General features: G+C 35.2%; 1 protein-coding gene across 1 annotated transcript; it reads right to left on the minus strand.

Moving 5' to 3' along the window:
• Positions 1–287: 287 nt before the first annotated feature.
• On the minus strand, positions 288–12818 carry LOC107870188 (arabinosyltransferase XEG113). The gene is made up of 13 exons (XM_016716632.2): positions 12145–12818; positions 7379–7675; positions 7064–7269; positions 5633–5738; positions 3987–4243; positions 3671–3806; positions 2768–2862; positions 2620–2673; positions 2087–2200; positions 1156–1254; positions 951–1067; positions 762–848; positions 288–666 (listed from the first exon to the last, which is right to left on the minus strand). Exons 1-13 carry the CDS (start codon positions 12314–12316, stop codon positions 499–501), a joined length of 1908 nt encoding a protein of 635 aa, XP_016572118.1. The 5' UTR covers positions 12317–12818; the 3' UTR covers positions 288–498.
• Between the last annotated feature and the right edge of the window lie 12278 nt (positions 12819–25096).

Genomic DNA, 25096 nt, shown 5'->3' on the forward strand with positions numbered 1-25096 from the left:
TTGGTTTAGTAGAACTATGCTAGTGATTTTGTGAAAATATGATTCCATAAAATGTGTAAGCCTATATAAGGCCATTTAACGCATGAAATAAAAAATCCATTAACTTTTTCTCTGCAAACAGTTTCACGGTTTTCTCCTCTTTCTTCCCTGTTATTTTTTACCTCCATTACTGAGCTTCGTGTTGTGTTAAGTTCGACAGATTTGCTTCAACATTATCAACCCCAGTCTTAACAGTTTACTGTTATCAAACTTATCAGTGATAAATAACCATTTGATTAACAGTAATCTTAACTCAGATCAAAATTATACACTTTCATTTTTTTGTACTTTCGAATGTTTGAACAATCAAAATTTTTTGCTTGTGTACTGAAAAAAAAGCACATATGTTCTATCCTACAGATTCAAAAGTACATTCTCTATGAAACAATGGTACATCCCTCTTGAATTGCAGCAATTTTTCCCAGTTGTCTGAGGATAATACTAATAGAGTCCAACACCTCACCAAGGCGGATGATCGTCTTTTGTAGAGTTGGGAGCTACTGCTTTCCAACCAGGTTTCTCATCCCAATACATATCATAGTATATGTGACCTGGTGTGTGATTCTCCACGCAACACCAAATGCCTACATACCGCTTCACACGATTCCTGAATTGCTCTTCCCTTGTCTGATACAAATTCAGTACACGTTATTCTCCGTCTTAGTTCATGGAAAGCTATACATAGAGAATGATTGAGGGGGAGGAGACTTGGGGGATATTACCTTGTCCGTAAAACCATCAAAGGCATCTTGCATTGATGAGAACTGAATTACTTTCACATCCTTAAACTTGGAGAATGCCGTATTCAACTGTTTATAATAAACGAAGTTTAGAAGTTGAACGTCTATTTCTATTTGATGACAATAAGCTCACTAAGGCTCAAAGACAGGAAAGAGAAAAATCAGAATTACCCTTTCTTCTGTACTATGTTTGGGAAGTTTGAGAACCCCATTTTGACTTGTACTGTTAACCTGACAGGTCGGTGACCCTTCTTGGCAGAGATGTACATTAAGCCATGACTTTTTAACCTGAAAGAATAATAAGAGAGAATTAATCTGCAAATTATACGATGCATGCAAGCTTTTATGTGATCAAGGTAAGAAGCTAATGGAACACCTCTTGCGGCATTGATGGATTTTCAAATAATGAGTACTCCCTGATACTGATCCCAGGTCCAAACTCCTCATCGGACATTTCCTTCAACATCACCTTAATCTGAACAAAGAGAAAATCAAGATAGTGAGGAATTCAAAGCAGCAAGGAGATTCATCAGTATCTATCTCATCTTTGACCTTTCGGTAACTTTTGAACAGTGACGTAGAGTGAAAGGAAGTGCACATTCAGGTCATAAATGTGAACATCAAAGAACAACGCTTTCTCCTTTAGCAACAGTAAGCTCTAGAAAAGATAAGTTCAAAAGCAAAGCCATCAATGATAATTTTCAGCAACATGCCTGGCACATTTGGCACTTGGAAAGATTTTATGGATAAGATGTGCAGATGATAATGACCCATGATACTAATGAAAGAAAAATGAACTTGAAAATTATTCACATTGAAATAACGATGAATGAACACGGGATGTTTCGTGCACCAGGCTGACCTTTATAAGAACACAATGAATCTTCATTTATCTTTTGGTTACTATGGCAGATTTTAAATTTGATGAAAGCAGATGTGATTTGCTAATCTCTGACAAAACTATTTTACAGTATCCATGAAATTGTACTATAGAAACTTAGCTAGTCCTAGATAAACTGATTACATTCATGATTTTCTGAACTATTGACATGTTTGCTTTACTCAATGGAGAACGACTAAACCGACCTTTAACTTCTAATTATCAAGACATGGGTATTAAAACTCCAGAAACTCCACACTCACATCTCAGAGTGATCCCATACATAAAAAAGAACGCAAGTGATTCATTGGCCATCGCACAGAACATTTTTTCGTCTTAGTTATTTCTTTGCTTTAGTCACTATTTTCTTGTCATGGAGTGAGTGAGTACATCTAAATATTACCACTTCAAAAAATGAAAAATGTACCTCAAAAACATGATCCAGAGGACAAACAAAAGGTGGCCTAGTTAAAGAACCCGGCAGAATACCCGGATGTCCAAACCACAACCTATCCAACCTGCACCATAGCGGTGGCATTACCTGAAATCACAAAGAACGACATAAATCATGGCATACACTTTTGGGGTAACGATGAAAGATAAGGTAATTGACCAGCCGTAGTGGTTAAAGGAACGAGAAATCCGGATCAATGTCAAATACAACAATAACAACATACCCAGTGTATTCCCACAAAGTGGGGTCCGGGGAGGGTAAAGTGTACGCAGTCCATACCACAACCTCAATGTCAAATAAATCAAAAATCAAAGATGCTTCTGCCATGCTTATTACATATATAGCCGGGAAGTGTGGCTTAACATAATGTAATTTACTGTGTGAAGTATCCATATAAAGGATTTATCTTCTCATTTTAAAGCTCACTATACATGGCAGAGATGCAGAGTCCACAAAATATAAGAAGCATGTAAGATAATAAGTAAATGATCAGGGTAGTATCTCACCAATGTACGATTCAACACTGAAGCAACAGCAAGCGCAGTCCTTATTTGTTTCATCTAAGGAATAATAATTCAATAAGCATACTTGAGAAATGCAAGAAAGTCTGTAAAATAATAAATAAAAAAGTAGAACATGGTTGGCACTACTTACCTGATAATTAACAAGAGCGAAGTGTGTATCTATGGAATGCTCTCCATCCAGTAACAAGTTCTTGGGAATTGTCGGCTTAAAAGTCAAAAGCCCTCCTGCACGAAGGATTAATTAAAACACACCAAAGCATACTTATTTACAATAAAAAGAAAAAAAGAAGAAGGAATAATCACACCAAATTCATTGTCAGTAAAATTTATTATGAAGCAGGATATATTTCCGATAAAGTCTAATCAAGATCTAGTTAATATGATTTAAGACACAGTTACTCCATTTAACATTAAGGGGCAAAATTTGTATGGAAGTTCACTTGTCCAAGCTTCATTTTAAAGATTGGATAGTGCATCAACCTTTAAGCCAAAACGATCCTGATTCTTGATCAAATTTTACATAAAATTAAAGAGAAGTAGCGTGTTTGTAGATCAACTATGTTGTATTTTACTGAAGTTGAAAAAGTACAATATGGGTCTAAGATAAACTTAATTGGAGCAGATAAAACTGCAGCTTGTGATTCAGGTATACTTATTGTAAAAAAGATAAAAATGCAGCTGCCTTGATAGATGTGACAGATAACATCTAAAAAGTTGTGTTGGTTCATGATTTTTGACAACTTCAATCGTCTTGAAGTGGTTGTTGGATCCGTATGGGATTTATGGAGGCCAGATGGGAAGTAGACCACTTCCCTCTTTCTTTAAGTTACAACAGTTAGAAAGTCCAATGAGCAGGCATAGAAGATACAAAAGCAAAAGAGAGATGTATCTGAGAGAGACATGCAGCTTGCAAGCAAGAAAGGAGAAAAAATGTGAATGCTGAACCACTAGTAAAAATGTTCTTTTTTAAAAAAAAAAAAAAAAGAAAGGAGAACAGAATGCTAATGTTAATATTTGGTAAAACAGGAGAAACCTGGTGGATTGTAGTATTCTGGTGGGTCATAGAACACCATGGCTTCACGTAACCGGTGACGCTTTCCTTCCGTTCCAGCATATTGGAAAGTGGTATGTACAGCATAAGCCTCCAGTCTTAGATGTTGAAACATTGCCTGCAACAGAAAATGGGCATAAGAGAACATTCTGCAGTGACTACAGTGAAATTCAGGAGTAATCCGGCTAGTCTGAGATAAATTAGGAACGATTAACAGTTTCACCAAGCAAGGAAACAGGAATTTGATATCAGGATTCAGGATGATAAAAGAAATAAAATCTCCGAAGTGAGGAATTACCTGGACGAAATACGTATGCCCACTACAAAAAATACTTGCCGGAAGAAGACCAAGCTTGAGATTTCCATCATAAGCATAGGCGAGCCCGCTGTCATCATCAACAGAAGGTCCCAACTGTCTGCGCACAAGATCATTGAAACCATTCTGATCCCATATCTTGTCGTCAGCTAAAATCATTTCTTTCCATTCTCTGGCCAGTTTCTTGGCGGACTCAGTAGGCCGCCAGTGGAAGATTCCAATATTATAAGCAGCGCCAACTATTCAAGGAAGAGATAAAGTTCCTATTTTACAAAATGACTGATGAAGATGTCCTAATGCTCAATGAATAAGGGAAAACAAACACATCCGCAAACCACAGATATATAAAACAACCAATGACTATTTAATGGCCCATCAACTATAACAGTAACAATGATGCTAAGGAGACATGAAGTATCTACAGACTGCAGAGATCTGTCAACACCAAATGTTAATCGTACTTAAGACTTTTTCAGGTAGGAGTTCAATTCTCTAATTTTTTCCAGAAAGGTGCCTGATTCTCTAACTCCAAGCATATAGCTTCACCCCACCAATAGATTTTCCCCCAGAAAAACAAAGAAATTCACAGGTTAGAAGAAAGACAAAAAGAGAGCATAGAATAGGAGGATGATAAGGCCTCCCAAAAAATGCTTAGAGAAAAAATGTAGTCTTCCCTTAAAATGCAAAGACAAAAATCAAGATTGACACTAAGGGTATGCATCTATCCATGTCCTTTACAAATTATTCCAAGCCCACTAAAGCTGATAACCTTCACGGCTTCACCTACAAGATTTAGGGAACTATTTTAAAAATATGATCTTTCAATGCCGTTTTATTGAAAGATCGTTGCATGTAATTCCATCCAAATGCACAGGATAGTACATTTCTAGGATCTCAAAGCCACAACTTGAAAACAAACAATGTAATCTAACTATCGCAGGAAACTATAATTGCTTGGGTATTTTGATCTTTATCAGTCTGTTGTGATGGATAAAGTGGAGCATGAGACATGTCATAGTTTCACAGTGGAGCTTTATAAGATTCAGAGATCAACAGAAGTCTGAACACATTCGGATTTCAAGCGACCATTTGCATTCAGCAAAAGAAATTATGTATATATACAGCCTACACGAATAGGACAGTGAATTTCACTGGATATCAAAAGCAACAGCCACAACTTCCACGACAATTTTTAAAAAGAAAGCATGCCACTGCTTTATTTAGCTAGGGAACAGTAGTGAATGCAATGTCATTGGCACTCAAACACTTATCTTTCACAGATAATAAGACATGAATCACATACTAATAATCTGCTTTAAAGATACATGTGCGTCAGATTTCACTCAATGTAATAGCAATGGAGAAGAAAAGGACTGGACATTAAGTAAGACCACACTACAAAAATAGAACACAGTTGTTCTCCGTCACAAGTAACACCAGTTAAGCAAGCTCCATTAAACCTAAAATCTGACCTAAAGCCAAGAACGAAAAAATATCCTTGGTACCAACCATACCACCTATATAACAAATACAGAAGTTACTGATATTAAAGGATGACGTAAGAATTATCTGAAGTCAAATGGTGATTCAGCATCCTGTGGAAAGCTTTGTTTCTATCAAAGTCTTACCTTCTTGCCACTTGTCCAATCTGTCATCGGTAACTGTTGGTACAGTTTGATCGGTTGAGGTCAATACATCTGCTTCAGGGAAGCGTGCTATATAAGGAAGAGGATTCTGTTCATTGAACATAGCATGCAGAATTTGGCATTAGAATCGGCAAGGTGAAGATAAAGCAACACCAGAATTACACTTATCAGAAGAATACCGAAAAATTAAAATAAAAAGAAAGTGAAACAAGAATTCCCTAAACCACCTAGAGATAGATAGTGGCTATGCAGTCAATAACTTAACAGCAAGAAAATATGAAAGCATGCAACAATAACACTAAAGAAGTTGGTGAATGAAAAAATAGAGAAGACATTAACATATTTAAGGAGAAATAGAAGTCGGAGTTGAATTCCACAGTTAATAAAGGTTCTGGAACATGGACCCAGATACTCCAAATTCTCCCGAAACCAAATTACACCAGCATCCATGTCAACTGGAGTAGTGCTAGACATGCCATCAATAAAGCAAAAAACAAATAAAGAATCAATATATTTGCATATGATTCTATATCCATATAGGAATGGCCGCTGATGCAGGAGGCATGCACAAAAAAGAGTGAATATCTTGTTTCCGAAATTTGAGGTCTCGTATAATCAGTAGAGCGCCTAACGCAGCTTGCCTGATCTAGCCTAACTTTACCAAGTTATTAATCTATTAGATGTTAGAGATAATTTATTAGCATTTAGAAAGCTTTGCAGTGTTCAGTGTTTGATATATTCTTACTTCATCTGGAGGGTTAATAGACTTACAACTAAAATACTGACGAGTTCTTGTGAATTAATCATGCTCCAATCTTCTTACAGTAAAGGAAAGTTGGTAAATTTAAGGTATCCATGTTCTTTTCCTATTAAATATTGGAGATTTTATTTCTTCCATTGGTATACTATTGTAGAATTTTTATTTTTTTTAAAACTGGTAGATACTATGGTAAGTGTATTAGGTAATCAGTTGATCTTCATGAATATTAGGTTTTCATCTTGATTTCATAGGGTACCTAATAAGACAATGTGACGTTGTGTTTCACCTAATGATGTTCATATCAACTCCTTTACCTCTTTTTCTGCTTCTTGTCCCATCCTGGTCTTTGCAAGACAAAGGAAAGAATGAATCCCGTTATTTGAACCCAAAAATATTCTCTTTTTGTTTATTAACCTACCTTGAAATCTTCAAACTGAAGTACTTACCCCATCAACTTAACCAATTTGTTATCAATCCAGAAGTTCTCAAATATCAGCTTCTTCTCAAAAGACGGGTCAGTAGATAAGCAAAGCATTAACTTTAACCACATCAATGAACTAGTCATAAAGAATCCTCAATTTGCTATCAATCATCAGAAATTCTCAAATATCAACTGGTTTCAAAAGACAAGTCGTAGATAGACAAATCATTACCTTTAACCACACCATATCGGTATCACACATTAGGAGTTCAAAGCCAAAAGGTAAGATAGAATTTATGAGTACAACTTTCTCTCTCCCCATTTTATGAAATGTTGGTGAGCCCCATCCAACATCTACAGTGCTCATATGGCTACCCATATCAAAAGCTGGTACTCCTTTCCAATAAAGCGCCTCTAATAGCTTTGTGTCCAATGCACCTGACAATAACAAACTTGGTGGGTTTTTTCAGTATTCAAATAAACAAATGTTACCCTCTATACCAAAAAAAATAAAACTTATTAAAAGACAAATAAATGTATCACTTACCGACGAGAAGGTTTTCAACACCCATATCTGTCAAATGTTTAACCCACGTCAAGATAAAATCCATGAAAGCATAGTTACCAAAGGTTACAACAACAATATTATCTATAACTCTTTCCTGAACCAGTTCTTTTGATAATTTGAAAGTTTCTAAATCTGGCATCTTTGAACCCGCAGGCGGAACTGCCCAAATTGCCTTCAATAATTTGCTTTGACGCTGGGGTTTCACTGCTGCTGAATCAACATCTGCTTGTCGATGAGAAAAGTTTGATGCTTGAACTAAAGGTTCTGCTTTTTCATCTGGAACAGAAATGCATTGCTTTGATTTTCTTTTGTACAGTATAAAGAACTAAAAATAGGCAAAGGACAGGAAGAAGAAGGCAATATAGATCAAAACTTGTTTTAAACATATCTCACACAGACGAAATCCACACATGTTGACACAATGTAGATTGAAGACAATAGCAAAATTTAGACATTTGAGGTGCTCTCTATCTCTTGTTGGCTTCTGGAGAAAATGATTCTCCAGAAACCTAAGTCATATGACTGGCAGTAACCTGTCCTATAAACTCTAAGAGTATGCTTCAAAATTAAACAAATAAGCCAGCATTCTAGCACTGTTGTAAAAGTGCAGATGATGTCTGGAAGACAATCAGTGCTAGAGAACCACAATTCAAAACAAGCCAAACAACTATAAAGTAAGGAAAGAAATAATCAACCAATAGGCTACAAATGTATATATAAATTTGGAATCTATTGCTGATAACTCTCTCCGTGCATGCATCTCATAAGAGTTCCAAATGAATGATTTCGTAAAGCTGTATCCGAGAAGTCATGCATCATTTATACAATAAAATTTAGTACTTGAAAACTAATAAAATTCATTGGCACGCCAATGCCACGTTTGGTTAGGGAGAAAAGGATGAAGAGCTGGGAAATGGAAGTAGGAGTAGCAGGTGCAGGTCAGTTCCTCCTATGATAAGGAAGTAAAAGTAAGAAGATTGTGTACCCTTCCACCTCAAATTCTACAATCTATCCAGAGCTAAGCTAAAGGAGTATGTATACTACTCCTCTTCCTTTCCAGACATACCAAAAACCATAAGTTATCATCAATAATTCACCTAGGGGAAATAAATCAGTTACTTTCTCTCTCCTTGCACTTCTCCTCCCATTATAGGAATTAGGAACCAAACAGTGTTGGAAGTCAAAAAATTGATGAGTCAGACTTCGACCTAAATAAATGTTTCCATTTCTCTTATCCAAGTCCAACTAATATGACAAAAAAGCCAACACCAAATTAAGATAGGTGAAAACAATGAATCAACCCTCCATACTCATTAGTGAAACAGTGACATAAATCAGTCATCACAGAGCTAAAAATTTAAGCACCAAAAGCTGCTTGATACAAAAGTCAATCCAAGCCAATACTATCTCCTTCCAATACAAACACTGTCATGATGTTCCATTTATCGATCCAACATTTCGTCCAGTTCTTCCTTCTTAGTTATATTCAGCTCCCCAAATGCAAATAATTTGTTGTCGTACTTCAAGATAATGGAATCCTCAAAGGCCTAGTTCTTGTGAGAAATATAGGAGAAAAATATTATTGAATTGCTGTAACTACACTATTACATTGAGGCCCTATTTATAGACAATACATTCCAATCCTTTTCCTAATAGGACACTACATTACAATCCTTTTCCAAGTAGGATTTTATATGCTATTCCTATTCCTACTCATATTCTAACACTCCCCCTCAAGCTGGTGCATAGAAGACATATGTACCAAGCTTGTTATGGATGTAACTAATATGAGAATCGGTGAGGGACTTGGTGAAGATATCTACAAGAAAACTGATAAGGACTGCTTTGGACGTCTGAAAGACCTTAATTGAAACGGAACAAACTGAAAAAATGATCCGAAAAGTAGTAAATATTGCCGTAAAGTCGATGTGTCGCTGGAAAATTGCCAAAAACTAGTATAAAATATACGGGTCACCTCGAAATCAAGAGACGAGTAGATCTTGAACATGAAAGTCACCGGAAACTTAGCCGAAACATGCTCACACGCCGGATTATTAGATTTGATGGCTGAAAAGTGACTACAATCTAAGGAAAAAAAAAAAGTATATGGGTAGGGTCGGAATGATGACACGACCCTACTGAAAAAAGAGAAATATGTGTAGGGTCGGAATGATGGCACGACCCTATTGAGAAATAGAAATTATATGAGTAGGGTCGGAATGACGGCACGATCCTACTGGAAAAGAGAAATTATATGGGCAGGGTCGGAATGATGGCACGACCCTACTGAAAAAGATCTGAAGAGTCATTGGAAAGACGTACGGAACTATGTAAATTAAATCTGAGGAGTCACCATAAAGATGCATGGTGCTATGCAACTCAGATATGAGATAGTAGTCCGCAAAGATGCACAGTGCTACACAAACAGATATGAGAAAATAGTCACCGAAAAGAAATACGGTGCTAAGAAAAATAGATATGAAAAAGTAGTCACCGAACAGATGCATAGTGCTACACAAAGATATGAGAAAATAATCACTAGAAAGATACACAGTGAGCCAGTGACCCAACTTTTGCTAACATAATCATTGGCCAGACGGGCGGCATATATGGATTATAGCCGCCCGCCGGCAGAGGAAACTCTTTGATTCTTTACTAAGATCGTGGAAGCTCTGATACCATGTGAGAAATATAAGAGAAAAATATTATTGAATTGTTGTAACTACATTATTACATTGAGGCCCTATTTATAGACAATATATTCCAATCCTTTTCCTAATAGGACACTACATTACAATCCTTTTCCAAGTAAGATTTTATATGTTATTCTTATTCCTACTCATATTCTAACAGTTCTCTTCAACATTCTACCTACTCTACAAAACTCTGCAAGGAAATCTTCCATTTTCCATCTTTTGACTGACATTCTCTGAACCTTTGAGGCTGTGTGTTACGAACATGAACTATCCAATTCATGGCTTGAACTCAAAACTCTACTAAACAGGTTGTTACTGTGTTTGACCCAGTCGAACCAGATTTCAGACCTTGAAATTGTTCTTGTGATTTCGCAAAATAAATACATTATCTTCCCCCGTGTTGTGTGTAGACTAAGTCTGAACAATCACAGATGAATGATATGAGCAGAATCTAGAAAAGAACACTCTTTTGCTTCGAGACCTAACAGGTGATTAGACAAATAACGTAAATCATTGCTAGATTGATAAGTCAGTGCAAAAATGCAAACTTTCTAGACACTATAGAACAAGTATCTTAGAAAACCAAAATGCAGATATTTATAAACCTCAGAATATCATAAAGTACAACAACATAGCCAGTATAATCCCACAAAGTGGAGTCTAGGGAGGGTAGAGTGTACACAGACCATACCCCTACCTTAGAGGTAGAGAGACAAGAAATGGCAGATAGTAACAAAAACAGCATATAGTAACAGGACATTAAGTACAACAAAATAATAAGATAGTCGAGGTAGAAGCAAGAACAAATAATAACAGAAATCGAAAGGGAATAATAATCATTCTCAAGAGCAAAAAGCAGGATAATTAACAAGTCCATGAAGCAGTATTGGGATAAGTGAAAAATGTGAACTTTATTCTCTATATATACAGAGACAAAACCAGACTGACATATAAGTAACTTAGAAAAGCATAAACAGCAGATAGTAACAAAAATAGCACTTCGACACAACAGGACAGTAACTACGAAATAATATGATAGTCGAGTAGAAGCAACAACAAATAATGACAGAAATTGAAGGGAAAAGCAGGTAATTAACAAATTCAACAAACCAGTATTGGGATTAGCAAAAAATGTGAACTTTTCTCTCTATATATACACAGGCAGAGAGACAGACAGATACATAAGTAACTTAGAAAAGCAAAAACACAAAATGGGTACCTGAAGAAGCGGAAGGGGAAATGGAGAGGGAATAGGTGGAATACGGAGAAGAGTTAATGGCAGAGAAGATGTAGATAGAAGAGAAAACAATGCCGATCAAGGCAGTAGCATAGATAGTCAAAATAATGGCTTGGAATTTTCCATTTCCTTAAATGGGTTCTCCCAAGCCCATCCTTTATTTTCTCCTGAACACACACACGAACAGACAAGTATTGTAGAAAAGCCAAATGCAGCTATCTATAAACCTCAGAATGTTATAAAGCACAACAACAATATATCCAGTATAATCCCACAAAGTGGAGTCCGTGTACACCTTACCCCGACCTCAGAGGTAGAGAGACTATTTTTCAATAGACCCTCGGCTCAAGGAAAAATCGTCCAAAGCAGTCCAGAAAAAAAAAAAAAGCAACAAAAGTATAAGAAATAGCAGATAGTAACAAAAACAACAAATATTAACAGGCCAGTAAAAAGACAGTCTAGTGCACTAAAGCTCCCACTCTGCACAGGTTCAAAGAAGGGCTGGACCACAAAAGTCTGCTGAGAGCAGCCTTGGGAGAGGCCGTTTCCACGGCTTAAATCAAATATTAACAGGACGTTAATTACAACGAAATAATATGATAGTCTGAAGTAGAAGCAAGAACAAATAACTAACAGAAATCGAAAGGGAATAAATAATCATTCTCCAGAGAAAAAAGTAGGCTAATTAACAAAGTCAATGAGCCATTCTTGGGATAAACAAAAAATCTGAACTCTTATTCTCGACATATAAGTAGTAACTTAGGAAAGCAAAAACCGCAAATGGGTATTATTAGTATTATTGAAAGTCGTACCTGAAGAAGCGGAAGGAGCAATGGAAAGGGAAAAGGTGGAATTAGGAGAAGAATAAATAGCGGAGAAGACATAGATAGAAGAGAAAACAATGCCGATCAACACAGTAGCATAGATCGTCAAGAATAATGGCTTCGAATTTGTCATTTCCTTGAATGGATTCTCCCAAGCCATCCTTCTTATTTTGTCCTGAAAATTACCCCAAAATCCTCCTCCCAATCTATTCCATTAATTCTTAATTGATTGATAATTAGGGAATGAAACAAACAAAAAAACCCAGATGAAAATATATGTTTGAATACTTTCAGTAGCAGTGATTTAGTACTAGGGGTAGTAATAGTAATAGTATAGCAGCCATCTAAAGGCCGTGGGAGGGAAAGTCAACCACCCCCAACTTGTCTGAAATCCAAATCTGTGACACAAGTATTTTACTACTCCTACGGTTTGAATCTATCTATATATAAAAACACAAGTAAAAACGAAAAAACTGAAACTTTTTAAAGTGTATAAAAATCTATCTGTATATCAAAAATTAACTCTCTTAATTTTTTCCAGGTAAATTAACAACAATAAAGAAAAAATTGAACTTTTTAAAGTGTATAAATTAAAGTGGTATAGGATGGGCTACTTATAGTTGTATATATGATATGAAATTTTGATTTTGATAGTTGTTAATTTGATAAAATTGTCATATTGACTTTGCTTAATATTTATAGGTCTCTTTATTCACTTTTCTGTAATATTAATTTGTCATAGGATTCAAAATGATATCTATATGCTAAGGATGATGTCTTTTTTAAGTATATTCGTTAATGTTAGCATACACAGAATCCTCCAACAGCTATATATGCTAATAAATGTATGAATGATTTCTTTGATGGCTTAGTAATTAGTATAATTCTTTATGATTATCTTAACACTTATTATTGGAGATAAATATTTTTTTAAACTATTTCATTATTATTGTGCTTATCAACAATTTATATTTACTTCGTGAATTTTGATGGAGAAGTGTGTTAAATATTGACATGAAGATGTATAAACACACCTAAATAAGTTCTATTCAATAGAATTGTAGAAACCATGGGAGGAAGAAATAATATAATGCTACAAAACTGAGATATCGATTGATGATCAAATTCATTTTTTTTTATGTTGTAATTTTTATCTGTTTTGGTTATTGTTCATGTCTGTATAGTAAGTACGACATATAAACTTTCCTTTCAATTTCTTTTTTAAAGAAAAGCATTACAGAATAGTATTTTTTTTATTTTTTTTTAAAAAAAGGATAGTTTAAAGCTATAGGTATACAAATGGTACGGAAAGGGTCGAACTACAAGGACTTATTATATGCAGTCTTACCGTGCTGTTCTGCAACAGATTGTTTCCACAGTTTGAACTAATAGACTATATAGAGGCAATTTTATCAGTCACAGAGTAATTCTTAATTTGTTCTCATCAGTCGTATGAATTTTTTGAATTTATTGCAAATTTGATAGATTTAATTTTATGTGCAATATTAGTTGTTATTTGTTATTATGAATTTAAGTTAATAATTCGCTATTTTTATGTTATAAACTATTAGTAAAATATGTAATTAAGTAATAATTATTGATTAAAATCTTTCTACAATATGATTGAACTTTATTTCTTATCATGTTAATTAATTTTGTGAATTCATCAACAAACTCTAAATTTTATCACACATAATATAAAATCTTATGATAATTTAAATTTTTTAAAGCAAATAAAATTTAAAAGTTATTTGATGATTGTTCATATGTATTTATATTTAATAAAATATATGTTATTATGTACATTTTGCATCGAAAAATAAGATAATGATTATATTCTAATAAAATCAAAATAATTTAATTTTCAAACTATTAAAATTCTTTCATAACGGCCGCGCATCGCGCGGATTCGTGTACTAGTTTGTTAGTAATACTTCCATTTTGAGTTTGTTTCGTTCTGTCCACTTTACTTGCTAATAATTTATCGAACGCATTTCTTAATCCATTAAATTTATAGAAAAATGACCAATTCATAAATAATATGTATATATATTTGTTATACTTTGAATATGTATATATCTTTTCCATCAACTTTTTGAATTGTACATACGCTTTAGGCCTTTGCTTAAATGGCTAGACACATGACATCATTCTAGACATTTTACATGGTTTTTTTTAATTTATTTTTTATTAAATTTATTATATTAAAAAGTAAAATAATAATATTATTTATTTTTATGTGTGTCAAGTCAATAATGTAACACCCCATATTATTCTTGACTTGATTCAACTCTTAGTTGCATGCATGGGGAGTTTAAAACTTGAAAAATTTTCTAAGTGTTGGGGACTTAGTCATTTTTTTTAGCCGCTTAACTTCGAGGATTTTTAAATTGGTCTTTCCGATCCCGAGATGTTGATTTTTGAGTTAATTCATGTTTAGGGGTGTAAGGAGCATATCTCGGAGAAGTTTCGGATTGGGTCATGTTTGGATACGATTCCAGCAGCTCACTGCGATAGTGCCGCGTCGCGGTGATAGTAGTAATGGAGTGTCTACCGCGTCACGGTAAGTGTGTAAACCATATTCCAGTTGAAGATTTAAATGCCTGAAGGGCAATTGAGTCTTTTCCCCTCAACCCAATTTGTAAATTCACAATTAATATAGTCAGTTAGGGCATAAATTGCCCATCTTCTCCAATTAATTCTCAAGAAAAACCCTCCCCTCTTTCCCAAGAACAAGAATTCAATCATTTTCCCCAAGTAATCTAGAGTTCAAGCCTTTCAAGTTCAAGAATCTCAAGAAAGTAGCAAGATTAGGGATTCATCTTCCAAGTTAATAAACTTAAGGTACGTGGGGCTATCCTAAACTTCATGGGCTTAAAGTATATTGTTCAAACGAGTTTTTAATGTATATAATTTCCTACCTTAGTTGAAATTTCGAAATGACTGAAGAGCATGTTTTGTAAACTCGTTTTATGATGATATCTTGCACAAACTATAATGTGTTTTCCCAAGAATTTGGTTATTGTCCAGCATATATATATGTTATTGATTTGGAAGTTATATGAGAGCAAGATTGAAGTAAATTCCCTCTTTTGTTGCAAACCGACTATTTTGACAATGTTATAGATTGTTTGTATGTATGGTCGAAAGTTGATTAAAATGTTTTGCCAACTTTGATCGATTGTTATAGTTGTATGATAGAGTTGAGAAGGGTTTTGTCACTGTTTATAAATGATCATATTTTCTAATAAAGAGCATGCATGAAATGGATGAAATAAATGACTACACCTTGCCAAAGAATCGAAAAGAGAGTACTTTTCATGAGTTTTCAAGTGTTTTGAATCTAAGGCTCTTTCATGTTTTGTTTAAATATTTTTAGGTGGTCAAATAACATGTTTTGATTGAGAGAACTAAGGCATAATATGATATGGCTTATATATATGACTTGCAAAACTTGGTATGACGATACCAAACAGATGATTGCCATAACAGATTCAGAATTGATCAGAATATAGATTTTTATTTAGATTTTAAGATTTTGAGTTTAGAAAGATGCATGTTTAGAAAAGGTTAAAAATGGGCTCTAAGAGAGTTAGGTGGTTACCCGAAGTAGGCTCGAGTCAGAAGACTCATTGCCCGAAATCGTGTTTTACCGATACGAATTTTATTATGTCCCAATTAGGGATTACATGCTGGTGACGGACTTGTGGCGTATCAGATTCAGATACTCCAACCCTTATGGTAAACTTGGGTTGGGGGCTTAGCCGCCGAGTCAAGGGCGGATCCCATATAGCCTGTGGGATACTTTTCGATATGTTGGGTGTACCACCTAACTCAGAAGTAAGACAAAGAGTTGAGTTGAGATTTACAGAAATGTTTTCAAGCCTATTGATTATGCCCATGTATTTTCAATTGTTTTATGTTGACATGTTTTATGAAATACTCTCACCTATGTTGTATAAAAATATATCTTATTTTTTTGGATTGTTCTACATACCAGTACATTGTGTATTGACCCCCTACATTTCAGATTTTGAGGCCCAGTCTCGCGGTCCTGCTAAATAGTAGATTATTGTCAGACATTTAGAGTTGGTAGGCCTCTCTTATTTCAGAAGGCGTTCTATTCACATGTGTTGATTTCATTTGATTTAGTTCATGGTTTGACCGCGGGCCTTGTCCCGATTTTAGACAGCTTATTGATTTCAGTTTAGTAAAGATTTCGCAGACTTGTTATAGATGGTTACGCGTTTTTATGGACTTATGTTTCGTAGTTGTTAAGTCAAAATAATAGAACTATTACGCATTTATGTTTCTAGTTTTCTTTCGTTTTTATTATGATAGATGAGTTATGCTTATGATGACAAGCTAAGAGGGCCCTCGGGCCTTCATGGTTCGGGATGCCCGTCGCGGTCAGGGCCTTAGTTTGGGTCGTGACAAACTTGGTATCAGAGCACGATTCATAGTCCCAGGGTGTCTGCGAAGTCGCGTTAGGTAGAGTCCTGTTTATGGGTATGTAGCATGCCACACTTATTAGGAGAAAGCTACAAGGCGTTTAAGAATGTCTATTTTTGTTCATGTTCTAGCTCGTGCTATAAAGTCTGGATGTCCCCTAACTCATGATTTCCTATATTTCAGAGATTGATCATGCCTCCCCGTAGATCCAACGAGCAGAATACCCATGCTGAGGATGTTTACCTTATTCATGGGATGCAGACTCATAATAGAGCTCGTACTCCAGAAAATGTTGGAACTTCAGGAGTTTCTCCAGTCCAAACTAGTCCACCTCGAGCTCCTCGGTCTGGTGTTAATCGTACCCAGCCTCCTCAGAGAGAAGTCTCAAATGTGGAGTTCCAGCAGTCCATCCATATGATTGCTCAGCTTGTGGCCTCTCAGGCCCGTCGATTTAAAGATGTAGGTTCTGTGTCTGGTTCATTTGAAATTACTTGGGTTGGCCAATTTATGAGGCTAAACCCACCCACCTTTACTGGCACAAAGATTGAGGAGGACCCTCAAGGGTTTATTGATAAGCTGGAAAAGATCTTTAGAGTCATCCATACTAATGAGGTTAAAGGGATTGAGATGGTAGCCTATCATATGAAAGATGTAGCTAACCAGTGGTATAATGAGTGGGAAGATTTGAGGAGTAGAAATATTTAACCTCCTGTATGGGGTGAGTTTGTAGAGGCCTTCCTGGATCTTTTCTTTCCTCGGGAATTGAGGGAAGAAAAAGGTAAAGAATTCGTGAACCTGAAACAAGGAAAGATGAGTGTCAAAGAGTATGTATTGAAGTTCACCCAGCTATCCCATTATGCTCCAAAATTAGTGGGTAATATGAGAGCCTGAATGAGGAAGTTCGCATCTGGTCTCTCAGATGATTTGGTGTTTGAATGTAAAGGAGTAATATTGAACAAGGACTTGGACTTCTCCAGGTTATCAATGTATATGCAACAGGTAGAAGAGGAGAAGAAGAGGTAAGTAGAGGTAAGGGAAAAAGAAATGCAAGCTAAGAGAGCTAAGTCTGCAGATCAAAATCTCAGTCAGCATCAGGGTGGTCATTGGGGTAATAAGTGGTCTAAGAAAAAGTTTTGGATCAATGCTCAATCTTCAGCTAGTGCCCCGGCGCCCAAACCTCCAGCTGATCATCGATTTTACAACTCTCAGCCAAACAGTGGTTCGAAGATGCAGGTGACTCAGTCATAGAGGAGTGTGACTCAACCTGCTAAGTCATACCCTCGTTGTAGCTCATGTGGGAAGTACCACCCAGGGAGGTGTCAGTTTGGCAGGCTGGTGTGCTATACTTATGGTTAGCCAGGCCATATTCAGAGAGACTATCCTTCTGCTAGAGGAAATACCGGGGGCGTTAAGTCTCAAGCCGTATCCACAGCTCCCTTACCTAAGGGTACTCCTTCTGCTACTGGAGGTGGTCGCAATCTGCTGTATGCTTTGTCTAACCACCAGGATTTAGAGGATTCACTAGATGTTATTATGGGTATGTTACAGATTTTCTGCCGTGATATATATGTGTTACTTGACCCGAAGTCTACCTTGTCTTATGTGACCCCTTATGTGGTAGTTAGTTTTGATTTTGAGCCCGAAAATATTCCAAAACCCTTTTCTGTTTCCACTCCTGTTGGTGATTCTATTGTGGCTAGGAGAGTTTATAGAAATTGCGTGGTGTCTATTTTTCATCGTGGTATTGTGGTTGATCTGGTAGAACTGGACATGATTGATTTTGATGCTATACTGGGAATGGATTGGCTCCATTCATATTTTTCTACATTAGACTGTAGAACCAGAAAGGTCACCTTCTCTTTTCCTAATGAGCCAGTGATAGAGTAGGATGGATATTCCCTAGCACCTAGGGGGAAATTCATATCTTATCTTAGAGCCCGTAAGCTCATATCAAAGGGTTGTCTGTACTATCTTGCTCGGGTCCTCACCAATGGGTTTTGACCCATTTTCCTTCTTCGTCTATCATCTAGCACCCGCACGCCATGTAGTGGACCTTGGGTTTAAACTTCGGACTTTACTCAAAGAGGTGAGCCTAATTGATCCATTACAAAATACAAGAGGAGAGGAGTCCATTTAGACTCGAGATATTTTTTGCATGCAAAGAAAAGATAAAGAAATTAATATACGTTCAAGGCATAATAGTTACATATATCAAAGCAAAAGAAAATATCAAGAATCAACTTTTGAATTACAATGATATGCACTTTTGCACACGTATAACAAGAGTGAGAGTCAGTAGATAAAATGCAAAGCAAAGACATCCACTTGCATGCCTCATGATTTATGTTCATATGAAAAATGAATGATGGTAAAAGGAAGAAAGTCATATTCAATGAATTAATGCGAGAAACAAACAACGTAAGCTTGCGAAAGTAAAGGGATGAGGCAACAAGAAAAATACTAATGACTTCTAAAATTGAACAAACATAGACACTAATCCATATAACAAAAGAAAATAAATCTTAAATTTTCAAGAAAGAGAATCTTTAAATTTCAATTAAGGCGACATTAACGAAAATTCATACATCTAAATTACAACCAATATTTTATGGAAAAATGTGTAATGACCTATGATTTATATTTCTAAGACATCGTTAATTCTCTTTTGATATTGTGAATAAAAGAGTGACATGAATCAAGTTTTTACACACACAAAGAGCACATATAACAATCTGGAGTAAGAAAATTAGAATAAAAGTTTACCATCTCTAAAAGTGAAATATCGTTGAACAATCATACTATGCATGAGTAAAAAATATCCAAATAATTCTATTTAGCCACAAAAGTTCGAACTTTCTCATCATTTTGACAAGACAATATGCGAACAAAAAAGGAATAAACATCTTGGATGGAAAATAAAGCTAGCACTTCATCTCTTATATGAGGATTTTGAAATCCATTAAAATAATTAGTAAGTAAATGGCAAATTCTTGACTTAACTAATTACTATTTTTATTAAGGCGAAACAAATAATAATAACTATTTTTTCAACATAAAAGAAATAAATTTACATGCTAAAATAAACATATCCGCCAAGAATGAATCTAAACAAGGCATGAGTTCGTGTTTTGGGCAAAGATCTAAACTTTATACATAACAATCAAAGAATAAAGTCAAAGGCAAAACAATCAATATTAACTATTCTTTTCAACATAAAGGATATAACGTTACATGCTAAAAATAAACATATCTACCTACAATGAGTTTAAACAAGACATCGGTATGATTTTCAAGCAAAGATCTAAACTTTATTCAAAATAATCAAAAAAATAAGGTCAAAAGGCAAAACAATCAATATTGACTATTCTTTTAAACATAAAGAAAATAACTTTACATGCTAAAAACAAACATATCCACCAACAATGAGTTTAAACAAGACATGAGTACATCTTTTAAGCAAAGATTAAAAGTTTATCTATAATAATTAAAGAATAAAGTCAAAAATGGCACGTACAACTATTGCTAGCTCATTTTTATATCATGAACATGAAAATAATTAAAATATCAATACCACAACGTCCGATGGCCTTCAAGGCCATCTACCGCAAACAATTCCAGCAAAAAAATTATAACTACGAACTACGAAGAAGAAAAAGATGAAGAAGAAAACGATAATAAAACTAAAAAAAAATATGTGTTTACCTTTTTGGGGGAAGCAAAATGAGACTACTAGCTTCGTCGGAATCAACCACCACCGAAAAACGTCGCCGGCAATTCAGAAAATTTAATTAGCTGACCAACTCTATGAAACAAAAATTTTTACTAAATAAAAATAATTATTTTGCTCAAAAGGATTTTTTTACCTTTCTATCCTCTTTGTTTTTTACTTTCAACCCTCCTTTCTACCAAAGTAGTGGTCGCATTTGTAGGATAGAATGAGTTTTTTTTCCTTTCCTCCACCAATGTGGGAGAAAAGTATTTATAGGAACGGATGGGGATTTATTTCTTGTCATCCACCAATGTGGGAGAAAAAGTATTTTGGGGTGTTTTTAGAATTTTAAAATTGAAGATAAGGTGAGGTGGAAGATAATGTGGGGAGAAATTGTATCATGTAGTACAATTTTTTATTTTAAAAATTAGGAAAGGATAAAGTTGGGGGAGAAGTAGTACAATGTAGTACAATTTGAAATTATTTTTTGGTGAAAATTGGGTAGAAGTTATGAGAGTTATCGGAAATTTTAGGATTATTTAAAATTTAGTCAGATTTATTTAATTTTGACCAAATTTAAAATCAATTGGAGGATTACATTGCAATTATGATCAATTTTATTTCAATTATTTCTAAATCTAATAGATTGGCTAAATTAAATTAAAATTTGATACAAATTAATACTTCTTTTAATCTCGAGCTTCTTGATTTAATAAAACCAATGCATATTTATCCAAATAAATTATTTTGATAATAAATTATATTGAAATCATGATTTTAATCATTATATTTATTTTCAAAATAATCCTTAATTAAAATTCAATTTTTCATAGAATAAATATTTAAATAATCAAATTATATAATCTCCTATAATTGAACACGATAATATATAATCGCTACCTAAAATGATAAAATTACGTACAAATATATTTTAAAAAAATTTATTCGGATGAAATAAATATTTTAATTTTATTAAAAATCAAAGAAACTCAGGATTAAATTTAGTCGTGAAAGGAAAAAAATTAGGTGTCAACAACTGCTCCCTCCCTTTGGGTAGGGTGGGTGCAAGTAACCCTGGGCAAAGAGAGGTTGATGTTCCTAATTTTTGTCCGACCACAGATTCGAATCTGAAAGAAGTTGGCTTTCGCCCGAGTTTCATGGAGTTATGGCCGGACCCTGGTATCAGGTCTCCAACATATCTCAGGTTACATGAAAATTTAGGCCACTTGTAGTTCATATAGTTTGATTGAAAGCACGATTTTCAAAAAATTCATCATCTATCTCGATTTTGGAGTTTTTGATGAAATCAAAAGGCTGGAGAATAAAGGAATTGGGAGAGGTTGGAATGCAGTCGATTTTTCTATATAGAGCCCAGCCTACATATCTCTGAGACCCAGGGAATCAAACTGCTTATAGTTCGACTCAATCGGTAAAAAAGATGGTCTTTTATTTCAGACAATCTTTGTCTCAGAATGAGTGACAAGTTGATCGAGTTGTGGAAAAGAGGCTTGTAAACTCTTAACCATGAATATGGGATCCTTCACAACCATAGACCTGGACATAATTTCCAAAACTCTAAGTATGTTGTCACCCGAATTTAAAAGAAAGAGAAGGTTACCATCGGCATAAGTTTAGAAATATCCCGAAGGTGAAGCTGAAATTGGTTTCATCCAATTTTTCTATCGAAGCAAAAAGTTATGGTCGATCTACTTCAGCCTATCAAAAGTAAATTTTTGGGTCAACTTCAAACGATCATAACTCCTCATACACAATAATCTGGGTGAGATACTATATATCAACGGAAAGATACGAGAGTCTTCTTTCTAATGAAATTGGTTTCATCCAATTTGGATATCGAAGTAAAACGTTATGATTGATCTACTTTAGACTATCAAAACAGTCTACCAAAGGACAGATTCAAGAATTATTTAATTTTTAGGGGCGTTTTGGTCATTTCCCCTCACCCAAAATCCATCCAAACCCTATATTAAAGCCTATTAGAAGAATTATATGTTATATTTCATCATATTCCCTCAAAAAGAAAACCCTAGGCTCCTACATCCAACTTCAAGAACCTCCAAAGTTCACCATTAATTCTGCAAATTTATTCAAGATTCCAAGTTCCTAATTCAAGAACTTCAAGAACCTCCAAAGTTTACCATTAATTCTGCAAATTTATTCAAGATTCCAAGTTCCTAGTTCAAGAACTCCAAGAACCATCATTCAAAGGCACGATTAACATCTCAAAAATGAGTATCGATCTAAAGTTCATCATTCAAGGTATGTGGAGTTTTTCAACAAGAACTCTCTTTCGTTCTTGTACCCAAAAGTAATTTTTTTTACAAAGGCATGATTTTTATTTAATTTTTACAAATTTGAAGCATGAACCCATATCTTATGATCATTATTATGAAATCTTGATGTTTATGATTTTGAAAGATGAATTTACATATGTGGAGATATAAAGCATGAATCTTGAATGATATTTATCATGATTTTGATATTTGGGTTTTGAATCCTCATTGGAAATTGTGTTTTTTTGAGAAAGTGTGTGTTATAAGAACGTTGATGTTGAATATTTAAGATATTTTGAATGATTTGACCTTTTGGTCTTAATGGAGTTATTTTTAACTCGAGTGTGAAAGAAATCCACAACGTGGTTGATTTTGATAGATGGGAAGCATGATGGCTCCCAATGTATATTTATATATTACTGAAATTATTTTTTTGTGGATTGTCTTTGAAATGATCTGAGCTAAGTCCGGAAGAAATCTTTAGCACCGACTGGGAGGTATAAAGCGACCTTACTTCCCTAGAACTACGTGCCCCCATAGGAGTGATCTTGAGGCTGATTTATATAGTGATCACTAGTTTATATGAATTTAATATTGATAGTCCTACTCCGATGGCAAGGATAGGACGACTCTCCCCAATGTGGGTTGTACGTTGGACTCCATGTAGCTCACATGTCGGTTATAGGATCTCCCAGTATGTATGTGTTTCCTTGTGTTTATGGTGAATAGAGAAGTGATTTGAAAGTGAAATTGTGAAAGTTATTCTTTCGAAAGATTTAAATGATATTTACATTATGAGAATTGATATTCTTGATGACCTGAAAGTGATTGACAAATTATATGATGACTCACATGTGTTATTATACTTATTTCATCCTCTCATGATTATGATGATTTTCTTCGGTCTATGTGAGTCTTTCATATATCCTGCATATTTCTTATAAATATTTATGATGATAATATTTATAAAACTGTATACACCCCCATCTACTCGGTTCCTTTCCATGGTACTGACCCACATCTTCAGATGTGGGCTGCATTTTCTTGGAATGTAGGTTCAGGTGCTCAGTTTCAGGTTTGGCAGTGATTCTTCGAGCATGCTGTTCTACATCCTCTGTCGTGGTGAGTCCTCATGTTCCGAGGACGTGATGTCTGATGTCAGTTTCACAGAATTGTTTACATTTTATAACTAAGTATGAGTCAGTTGGGGCATGTCTCAATGGCTCACTGGTTTTATTGATTTTCTTAGAGGCTTGTCAGACTAGTATAGATGTTGGGAGTTGACTAATAAGTCGTATTTTGTTATCTTTCTGAAATTCTTTTATTCTTGGATGATGATTACTCTGTTGATATTTGAGGGTTATTTATGGAGACCCCGTTGATTCGTGTTGAACTGAATGAAAATGGCTCAAAGGGTTAGCTTGGGGCTACTCGTAGCCTCAAGCACCGTGTGATGCTCCAGGACCCGTTTTCGGGACGTTACAAACTTGGTATCAGAGCCTAAGGTTGTAAGGTGTCCTAGGGAGTCTGACAAGCCGCATTAAGTAGAGTCTTGATCTTCGGTGTGTAGCGCGCTACATTTATGAGCAAGAGGCTACAAGTCGTTTTAGGAAAAAGTGTGATTCTTTTTTTCAGAAGTCTATCGTGCTTAAAGTGTCTCTCTCTGCAATTGATTCGTGCTCTTCTCTTGCAAAAATATGCCTCCATGAGTTTTGTTGGCTGATCTGATTGAGTTAGACATGGTAGATTTTGATGTGATTCTGGGTATAGACTGGCTGTATTCTTCTTATACCTCTATTGATTGTCGGACCCGAGTGGTCAAGTTTCAGTTTCCAGGTGCATCCGTGTTTGAGTGGTCTGGAAATTTTGTGTCACCCAAAAGTCATTTTATCTCTTACCTTAAAGCTAGAAAGCTTATTTCCAAGGGGTGTATTTACCATTTGGTTAGATTCAAAGACACTAAGTTTGAGACTCCAACTCTCCAGTCTGTTAATGTCGTCAATGAGTTTTCTGATGTCTTTCCGAATGATCTCCTAGGGATACCTCCTGATAGAGAGATAGAGTTTAGGATTGATCTTCTTCCCGATACTCAGCCCATTTTTATTTCTCCTTATCGTATGGCCCCTGCAGAACTTAAGGAGTTGAAAGAGCAACTCAAAGATCTACTAGATAAGGGTTTCATAAGGCCCAGTGTTTCTCCTTGGGGTGCTCCTGTGTTGTTTGTGAGAAAGAAAGATAGCTCTTTGCGTATGTGCATTGATTACCGCCAACTGAATAAAGTCACCGTAAAAAATAAGTACCACCTTCCGAGAATAGATGATTTGTTTGACCAATTGCAAGGTGCAAGTTATTTCTCAAAGATAGACCTTCGTTCCGGCTATCATCAACTCAAAGTTAGGGAGTGTGACATCCCGAAAACTGCTTTCCGAACTCGTTATGGCCATTTTGAGTTTTTTGTTATGTCTTTCGAGTTAACTAATACCCT

The sequence above is a fragment of the Capsicum annuum genome, chromosome 1, assembly GCF_002878395.1.
Source record: "Capsicum annuum cultivar UCD-10X-F1 chromosome 1, UCD10Xv1.1, whole genome shotgun sequence".
Lineage (NCBI taxonomy): Eukaryota > Viridiplantae > Streptophyta > Magnoliopsida > Solanales > Solanaceae > Capsicum > Capsicum annuum.

What these genes read in the sequence shown, in the direction of transcription:
- LOC107870188 (XM_016716632.2), bottom strand. Translation starts at nt 12,316, where the DNA reads ATGGCTTGGGAGAATCCATTCAAGGAAATGACAAATTCGAAGCCATTA. An exon ending in TGTTGAAAACCTTCTCGTCG is followed by an intron (nt 7,270 to 7,378) that starts GTAAGTGATACA and finishes TGTTATTGTCAG; the next exon opens with GTGCATTGGACACAAAGCTA. An exon ending in TCGCTCTTGTTAATTATCAG is followed by an intron (nt 2,674 to 2,767) that starts GTAAGTAGTGCC and finishes ATTATTCCTTAG; the next exon opens with ATGAAACAAATAAGGACTGC.